The sequence below is a fragment of the Mchenga conophoros genome, linkage group LG23, assembly GCF_057382185.1.
Source record: "Mchenga conophoros isolate Kocher_MC1m ecotype Shallow Benthic linkage group LG23, M_conophoros_male_GT1.1, whole genome shotgun sequence".
Lineage (NCBI taxonomy): Eukaryota > Metazoa > Chordata > Actinopteri > Cichliformes > Cichlidae > Mchenga > Mchenga conophoros.
The window spans coordinates 11,967,333-11,977,206 of record NC_140547.1 but is presented as its reverse complement, the minus strand read 5'-3'; the positions used below and the strand labels follow the sequence as shown (position 1 = coordinate 11,977,206).

At 42.1% G+C, this 9,874-nt stretch overlaps 1 protein-coding gene across 2 annotated transcripts in view; it reads right to left on the bottom strand.

The window, feature by feature from the left end:
- Positions 1-705: 705 nt before the first annotated feature.
- Positions 706-9,874, bottom strand: part of lingo3a (leucine rich repeat and Ig domain containing 3a) — a 31,196-nt gene continuing 22,027 nt past the window's right edge. The window contains exons 1-2 of one of the 2 annotated variants that reach the window (XM_085265064.1): positions 7,455-7,550; positions 706-3,577 (exon numbers count right to left, since the gene is read on the bottom strand). In XM_085265064.1, the coding sequence (XP_085121190.1) occupies positions 1,684-3,522 (1,839 nt within the window). In that variant the 5' untranslated portion in view covers positions 3,523-3,577; positions 7,455-7,550 and the 3' untranslated portion in view covers positions 706-1,683. Of the gene's footprint in view, positions 3,578-7,454; positions 7,551-9,874 lie in introns of those variants that run through there. The other variant, XM_085265063.1, reaches the window with a different exon arrangement.

The following is a 9,874-nucleotide window of genomic DNA, read 5'->3' as shown; positions in this document are numbered from 1 at the left end:
TTTTTAATTCCAGCGCTGATTTAGGTCGACCATTGCTGAATTCCACATTTGCCTTTTGAGAAATTGAAAAAAATTACTTAATATTAAGTAAAACCCTGCTTGCACTATAGAAATATCGAATTTCCCAGAGGAACCCACCCGAGGGATTAATAAAGTTCTATCTAATCTAATAGTGAAAAGTACAATACTCGTCTTAGTCAACAGAGGGCAGCAGAACAACACTGTTAGAAATCAGCAGTCAAAGCCAAACAGAAATAAATGGTTTGTGATAATGACATTGGGTCCCAGCCCTAAACCCACAGATCATGAGATAGAGCTTGAGGGCAGAACGGCATGCGGGTGACCTCTGTTATCAGCATCTAGGCATCAATGTTAGTCACAGTTATCATGCAGCTTTTTGTTGTTGATTGTATCATGACGCTTTCCTCAAATGACTTTGGCTGGTGTCATTTAGAGTTTTGCAAAGATTGTTTTTAAAAAACATTCACACTGAATGCCTCAAACGCAATTAGAGTTTCTTCAGCCACAGGTCAGACAAGCCTTCGTGTTATTTGTACAGCTACAAATAGGTAAACGAAGTGAAACTTGATGCAAATGCCCTTCATGATTTGCTGAGTGAGTGAGCTCAGGGAGTGGGTTGTGTTTCAGTCGAAACGAAATAAAAATAAAAACGCTTCTAACTGAACTGTTATGAGTCATTCCGAATAGGACTTTAACACTTTAATAACAGCATAACATTAAAACCTTATTAATCACTCAACAGTACTATAAACGACCACAAGAACTTCAAGGTCAGTAATTACAAAATATATAATACATCTTATGCACCCCTATGAGTGTTTCCTTTACAAATAATACAAGTTATTCAAAGTAAGAAGCCAACTCTGTACATGCATTTCATTTTATACACATGTTTGCAGATTAGGAGGAAGCTGTAGTTCTTTACTGAACAACAATGGGAAATCTGACTAGCAAATGTGTATTGGCATGTGCTGATTTGTCACCACATTACTGTGCACCAGGTCCCACTGTAGCTAAAAATCTGTAGAATGTTATTTTAAACAACTTCCAGCCGTAACTATTGATGTGAAACTTCTTTTTGCCGTCCCTTTGGACTGACAGTGATATTACTTGGTGCTTTCCGGTCGAATTGGCAGTGTTGCAGAGTGTATTCTAAGTGTAATATATTCTGTACGAACCCACCATCAGCAAAATGTCTTCAAGCAGAGCGAATATATTGTTGCGCTCAACTTATGACTGTGAATAAGTCTAAATATGCAGTATATAGCTGGAACTACTAAAATACATATTGGCATGTCCTTGGCATTTATTGAGCACCACCCTAATATTATGTATTCACCGGTTTGTAGACAGAGCAGACGGAGGAGAAGGGTGTATTCTTTTTGAGATAAACGGGGGAGAATTCCTCGAACTGAGCTGGTCGGAGCATGAAGATAGTGTAGATGGGACTTTGCCGATTGGTCTTTTAACAGTCTGTTCAAGAGTTTAAAACATATTCGATGATAATATAGCTTTTCTCTGCACAATAATGTGAATACACAAGAAAGAGCTATAGAAATATATCAAGGTCTCGCAAAGATTTGACGTTGATGCTCTTCAAGCACAGCAGTCCACTTTGATGTGTGCTTATAATCAGCACTGAGGAGAGAACACTAAAACATATCAAATCATTTTCATGTTGAACTTCCGTGCTCCACCTTGTCCTCCACTGGCTGCAGGCCCGTCCACTTTTCTAAAAGAATATTCTACAGAGAAGTTGTTTTTGTGCTGCCCTCGCCCTCGACTCCACACAAACAGCAGAATGAAACAGAAAAGGACTACCCCCAGAAACATGATACAGCCCATGGCTGTAGATATGAGGATCGTCTTGAGGTCCAGAGTAAACTTCAAGAAGACTCTGGTATCATTCAGATTTGTGTCATTAAGATCCCCAGCATAGTAGGTGCGGTTGGCCATGAGGGCTGCATCCAGTGGCAGCCCACTCACTGTAAGTGTGGCAAAATATGTGTCATTTCCACCGGCATTGCTGGCTATGCAAATGTACGTCCCACTATCTGTGACCTGAGCATAGCGGATTTCTAGCGTGCCTTCTGGTAACACGGTAAGGCGGCCGCTGCTCTTTGTGGTGATGCGGCGGCGCTGAGGAGAAATCCAGAATATCACCGGTGTGGGTTCACCTTCTGCTCTGCAAATAAATGACACTACCTGTCCCTCGCGGGCAGATATCTGCTGCAGTTTCCGGTTGCGGATTTTGGGCTTTTGACAAGTAAAGTGGTCAAAGAGAGCTGAATCAGAGAAAGCATTGAGAGCACGTCCTTGCACTTCAACAGGTGTCATACACACCGGGGAGGCACCATCAAAGTTCAGGGTCTTCCTGCGCTGAAGGATCCAAAGCAAGCGGCAGTCGCAGGCCAGAGGGTTTCCATCCAAACGCAGCGTCTCCAGAGTGTTGACAGACTGAAAGGCTCCCTCCTCCAGGGTCACCAGGCTGTTAGAGGAAAGGTTAAGAAGGCGGATTTGCCTTAGACCACCGAGCGCATAGGGCTGCACTACTGCCAGGTTGGTTTTGACTAGATGCAGCTCCTTCAGCCTTACGAGATCCCGCAATGCCCAGGACTCCAACACAGTGATGGGGTTGTAAGATAGGTTGAGGCTGGTGAGGTGAGCCAAACTACGCAGGGCAGAGGTGGGCACAGAGGTGATGTTGGTGTGTGTGATAGACAGCCAGGACAAGTTGAGACCCTGCAGGCTGTGAGGAGAGATGTACTCCAAAAAGGGCCAGTGATCGATCTCCAGGCCCCTCAGGTTTCCCAGCTTCCGGAAGTTTTGGTCCTCTAAGGCAGAGATACTGAGGTAGCGGAGCCGCAGAGTCACCAAGTTATGCAGGTAAGACAAAGACTGACTGGACACCGAAGTCAGGTTACACCTCTCAATTGTCAGCTCCTTCAGTCCCACCAAACCCAGAAAGGCCTTGTTAGAGATATAAACTAAATCATTGTCGCCGACCTCCAAGTTCTTTAAACTTCTCAAGTCTTGGAAAGTGAAGTCCAAAAGAATTACAATCTTATTCCCACTAAGGTCCAATGAAGTTAGGTTGGAGAGACGTGAGAAAGCTCCCATAGGGACCAGCTTCAGTTGGTTACCTCTCAGTGAAAGCGACTTAAGGTTCTGAAGGCTAGAAAAAGCATTTGGTTCCAGGACACTGATCATGTTCTCACTCAGGTCTAGCTTTTCGAGACGTGAATATGGAAGCAGGTCTCCGTGTTCTACCCAACGCAGTTTATTCCCACTCAAGTCCAGGATCTTGGTGTCCAGTGGGATTCCATCGGGCAGTGCAGACAAGCGTTTACCATAACAAGACACAGTCTTGAGCTTAGCAATGCACTCACAGCGCTGGGGACATCCTTGGCTTTGGGCAGGTGACACTGTGATCATTAGTAACAAGAAAAGGAAAGGCACCAGCCAGCCTACATCCTGACCCAGGCTCGCCCTCGTGGCCATCCTTTCTTCCTCTTCCTTTGTTTCCTGTCTGGGGTCGAATCACTGGGCCAGACACCTGCAAAACGAGAAGAAGGGATAGAAAGAGTTAGACAGAAAAAAAACCAGTAAGGCAAGAACAGAAAGAGAGGGGAGACAAAAAGACAGATAGTGAGAGAAATTCATTAGCGTCAGCTCTCTTTAAACAGCAGCAATCAAACACTCTAAATGAGCGGAATTACAATTACAAACTCTAATTGACCCGACACAGCAGTGAAATTAAAGCCAGGGCGCCAAGATAATCCTCAAAGGACTGATTCGGCATTGAGTTGAAACAGTTTGGCTTACAATGGCCGACTGTGCATTGTAAGCTTACTGGTTTTATAATCACTTGCCGTGGCACAAAACCTCTAATAGCCATGACTCAATTTGATATATGATGGTTAGGGTATATTGCTCCCCAGCCTGTCTGTATGAAACTCATGCATTGTAAATGAAAACGGGGAAATGGAGAACCTATTGTATTAAAAGCACCCCATGTGAGAAATCTTAAAATGCATGAAAAGCTAAAGTGATTGTGGGCTCTCAAAAGTCTTTAACAGCAAATACCTGAAATGGTGCACATAAAGCGTATGTTGTGAAACAGAACACTAACAGCTATACTTAACACTCTGTAGAAGAAAACACAAGCAAGTGAACAGAGTGACTAAAACATCAAAGCGACACTGAATAATCAATAGACATAAAGCACAGTACATCCACCCCAGAGTCTTTGAGTACAAGCCCGACACTGTCTCGCACTGCAGAAGGAGGCCACGACTGGGTGCTTCAGTATAACTCCCATCACATCATCTGCACGAGTCTCTGAGGCATGAGGCTTATCATGAGAGGAGCTTGTCTAGGCTGATCTGCTAGTGTTTTCATATGACACACACACATGCACGTGCACAATCCCTCTCTCCCACCTAACGTCTTTATCTGCTGATGCTTTGACAGCAGATTGGCAATCCTTTTTAAACCCATTGTGAAAGACTAACAAGTAGGATGGAAAGTAACTCCATATTTCACCTTGTTTTAGTACCTGATTATGACGCTAACTGTGTGTTAAGAGACGATCAAAAGCCACCGTTAGTTTGCCACGCTATCAATTGCATATTTAAACAATACCTATTATTTATACCTATTTCCTCTTGGAAAATTTACAATGCGTCTTAGCTGACAGATGATTATTCCCAATACCCCACCTGCCACTAAATACAGTTACACACCTGAAAATGTGTATAGAAAGCTCTAATAAGAGACAGGGCTAAATGAGCACATTGTTTTTAAAATTGACTTAATGACACTGATTTTTCGAGAGCCACCATCAAAGACGCTGTGACAGAAAGCGATATACCAAACATCCCACACACTCTCACCCACACGCAACAGCCTGACACATAGCCTTTTGCAGTCGACCCAGAAATTTTGTGTTATTCACTGCGATCTAACAAGGCTCAGTAGACACTGGAGCAAGAACTCGCACTGCACCCATGGGTAGTGTTTAGATTGTGGGTCAGACTTTGTGCATGGAAAACAGATCGCAGCAGATGGTTTGGTAGCAAGAAAATGGCAAAGAATTAAGAGATTTAATCGCCTGGCAAAGCAGATGTTCCCAAGGCACAGACATAAACAATGCCGTTTTAAAATAGAGCACCGCTAACGTAATGCAAATCATCTTACTTCATTTGATGGTCCAACATTCGACTCTGATCTTTACAAAACTTAAGAGAATATGACGTTTTAAGTTGGAAAGCACTCACTGAAGGATGCTTCTATTTCCTATTTCATTCTTTCCATTGCTGATGAGAAGGGGACTGGTTTTTTGGGGAAAAAATATACATCATATAGACCTCTAAATTGAATTGCTGAACTTGTCTGCATGATTTCAAGGACTTTATGTCATGCCAAGCATGTCTTTAGTTGGTCTGACATGTTTTGACTGTGTGACCCAGGGTCATGCTGGTAAAATAGTAAAAACTCACCTCGTCTGCACAAGTAAAAATATTTCTTTCAGTATTCACCACCAGAGTATTAGCCACAAACTTCCTCCCTAGAGTCCTACTGTCCTCAGTCCTCTGCTTTTAAAATGTCTCCAGTTTCTCTGTCAGTCACATAGCCATGCTTTACGAACCCATATCTGGTAGCAGACATTCACTAATAAGCCCAGAGGCCCCTGGCCAGAGAATGCACCATAAGTCAACAGCAGGTGGATAGAGAAGTGTGCACTCTACTGTGTGTGTGTGTGTGTGTATGTATGTATATATATATATGTGTGTGTATGTATGTATATATATATATATGTGTGTATGTATGTATATATATATGTGTGTGTATGTATGTATATATATATGTGTGTGTATGTATGTATATATATATGTGTGTGTATGTATATATATATATATATATATATATATATATATATATATACATATATATATATATATATAAAGTAAAAAAGTATCGGTATTGATATTTGCAATAATGGCTCTGTATTTACTTTCAATATCAAAATTTGCAGTATTGCACAGCACTAGTACCCAGACCTATAGGAGTGCCAGTCAGACCAGCTAGCTTAGGGGCAGAGAGCATGGCCTTTACACTGTGGCTGTATTAGCATGGTTTTCTGCTGGGTGATAATATATGCCTGTCAGCTGCTAAGGAGCTCTGCTTTCTATTTTTAAAAACCTTCCGTATAATGAGGATGGTGCAATGGTTAGCTTTGTGGCTAAAGTGAAATTTTGTCATGGTTGTTCAGTGGTGGAGATCATTATTAACCAATGAGGTAAAGCTACTACACTCACATGTAAATGAACAGCAGGAAACACACAAGTGTTTGCTTTTATTAACACAAACTTACTCTCACAGGCTATTTTTTTCTATAGGTAATATTATAATTTAAAAGATTCTATTTTAATAGCAGTAATTGTGTAATGCCACGAGTTTTAAATATAAAGTCACCGAGCACAGTCAGTGTCACATCTCTCTGATTATGCACTATTATGTTTGCCGCTGACCTTCGGCTATTTCAATGAGCTACAGTGAAGCTCCTGCTCAGGCTAAAGAGTGGCTTCTCTTGACAAAGCTGTGACTGACAGCAACTCTTCCTCGTTACTCATAACTCACTTCACCCTGAATTTTTAAAAAGAGTAACATTTTGTGGTTTCTCACCAGCCAAGTTGTAAAACTGATCACTATTGTACTGGCGTGAGTCATTAATAGCGACACTAGTGAAACAGAAACTTTAAAGAGGACGGAGGACTTCCAAAAGCGGACGCCAAAGGAAGAGAAAAAAAAACTTGTGAACAGCGGTGCTAACGTGATCGTGTCCCAGTTTTAACTATTTTAGAGTCAGTAAAGTAACTGAAGGGTTTAAAATACCCGGTCCATGGGATACAGGGGCTGTCAGTGAGCTGCTCAGTAAAGTTCAGTTATGTAAACACTCATCTGTGAAGTCAGAGGATGTTCAACAAGCTGAGATACATCAGCTACGCCTCGCAGACAGAATCAATATGCAGCTCTGATATGAACCGCAAAGCTTCCAAAGGACAATACTGTAGGTGTTTAATGTTGCCATGGCAACGGCTGCACCATCTCCCCCCACCCATCCTTGAAACGCTGTTCTTTCCAGTCTCCTGTTTTTCATATCAAGCTCAAATGCACCTGTCCACCAGATAGCTTCAGTAAGTTTCCCGCCCCTAGCGGCTGTTCCTGTTTACAGAGACACTGCTCATTAGCTCTTTGATAAATGTTGCTAATTATTAACAAGTATTTTAAGCTCAATTATACTGTGCTGTTGCTGATGTGTAGGACATCCTTTCTGCTTCATACCTGTAGAATTTTCTGCCCCCCCCCCCCCCCCCCCTCCCTTTCCTGCTTGGTGTAGGTGCATTTAGGTCCCATTTCCTGTTACTTACCACCATCACAGCTGCCTGTCATTTCACACATTACTTGTGTAATATGTGCACACATTCATAGCACTGACAAGTGGTCAGTTGTCTTTTGTTTTACTATTTTTGTTGCCAGGCAACATTTAGCACATGCTATTAGAAAAAAAGCTTCACTGCCTGAAGTCATTTTCTACTCCAGAGTTGACTCAGTGTTTAAATGCATGGGGGATGGACTCATTTTATTTAATTTTTTTCCTGAGAACGCTGCACTGTTAGCTGCAGCAGCTTTATATTTCTGGACATCTAAGCTTACAAAAGCATGCAATTTGTATTAGAATTTGCACATGATGGCTAAATCTTTTGTATTCATGCATGTCTTTTCTACTGTGATACGTCAAACTATGGATAATTCAAGAGGCAAACACAGAGTGTTCCTCGACCTGGATCTGAATTTAACTAATACTTGAATATTTTTAAAGGAATGTGGGAAACTGTAGGAATGATCTGTTAATTGTGACTAAAAATTACCTGAAAAATACCAGCAGTTTGCTTATGCAAGATCAACACACGTGTCAGTGTCCCTGTGGAGATGAAAAGCATGAGTACACAGTCAAACTGCTGCCATGAAAGCGGAATATACACAAGGCAAGCAAAAATCAGACGATGGCTTAATCCTGTGCTGCTCTGCACTGTGTTGTTCAACTTAATTTAGCCCGTACTATCGAAATAACGAGGGGCTCCAAGCTCTGAATAAAAAATAGTTCTAGAAACTAGCTATAATTTCTGATGTTTAAGAGCACCAAAGGTACATGTAATATTAAACTTTCTGGGGGAACTCAGGGCACCCTAATGCACACATGAATTAACCACAGCCTCGTAAGAGCCACGTTACAATATTCAGGACATGTCTGTCTAATGGGATGGAATCAGCTTTAAGCAGACTTTAGTCAGGAGCTGTCAAAAATGAATGTGGTGTTATTAAAATTTCATTTCTACCTTCCTAAGACCCCTAAGTTCTCAGGGTGAATCATTCCCACACTTAATTAATTTTTATACTGAACTCAAATTTAATTAGTATTAAACTAATTAAACGTTTCAAATTTGACTGTGCGGTATCCAGCTGTCTGACATCCTGATGGTGTATGTCATCTTTTCGGGTGCATGTTTTACAACATTTTGAACAAATATTAATGATTTAAAACTTATTAACACATCACCACAGGATGGAGTTTAAGAACTTTTTGATTTTGATCCAGATATGTGGATCACAGGATGTGACCCTCAGCAGGCTCACTTCTAGTATGTGTTTAGTGCAAATTACCAAATATCAGGATGATAATAAGCGTGTTGTTTGCACTGAAAACACTGTTTTAGTCTATGTCCAGGAATCCATTAGCTCTTATTAATCATGCCTGTTTTGCTTTTGTTGATAGATTTTGTTGTTTTCTTCTAGTACGCGTAGCTGTGGTAAATAACCCCTGAGCTCTGAGTCTCTAAAGTGCAGATGACGGAGCAGGTGACCTGGAATTCATGTGCTCTTTGACTCCGGCCCAGTTACCATCTGAGACATCGCACATACCCAGAGAGCGGGGGTGTAGCAGGAGATGTGTGGCTTTTAGCTCGAAAAAAACCAAATGCAGGTTAGCTAGCAACAGCGCCATAATTAGACACTAGAGTGGGCAGAGGCCACAGCAGCGGGGAGGCTCGCTGAGATGTTCTGCCACTTCTCAACCCCACCACCACCTCTTCTTGCAGAAACCACTACATGATTTATTTCACTTACTATCTTTACTGCCAACTCATCTCCTCCCTGGTCTCTCTTTACACAAAAGCAATCAGAGCTTGAAAACTAGCAACTTAAGCTGATTGGCATTATGTAAACACTGTCCTTCTTGCTGCAGCAGAAGAAGAGTCTGTGTGTGTTTGTGTTGCCTACAGCAAGGCCCTGAATCAGAACCAGCTGAAGCAGAGCAGAGGATGAGACTGGCAGACTTATCTGCAGGTGTAGGACACAGCTGACAAATGAGCAGGAAGCGTGTTGGAGTGTGTAGGTGTAAGCAGGCACCCTCCAGAAAGACACACAGGCCGAGGCATAACATCCACAAAAGCTCCTCAAATGGCTGCGCTCGCTGATTTTCACCGTGCCCACTCATTACGGTTTATATAAGCGGATCTCTCTCTCTCTCTCTCTCTCTCTCTCTCTCTCTCTCTCTCTCTGTGTGTGGTATGTGCTGAAAGTGTCCTCCAGAGAAAACACATTAGTCATTTACACTGAGGGAAGCCTTCGTCAGTGTCCATCAGTCTGTGCAGGGAAACCCTGAAGACCATGGCAGTGCAAGTTCCAAGGAACACACAAATAAACACACACTAGTAAGCAAGAACAAGCTCAGGGATAAATGTGACTGACTTGTTTGTTCCCTCTAATGTTCCTGTAACTTCCACCTTGC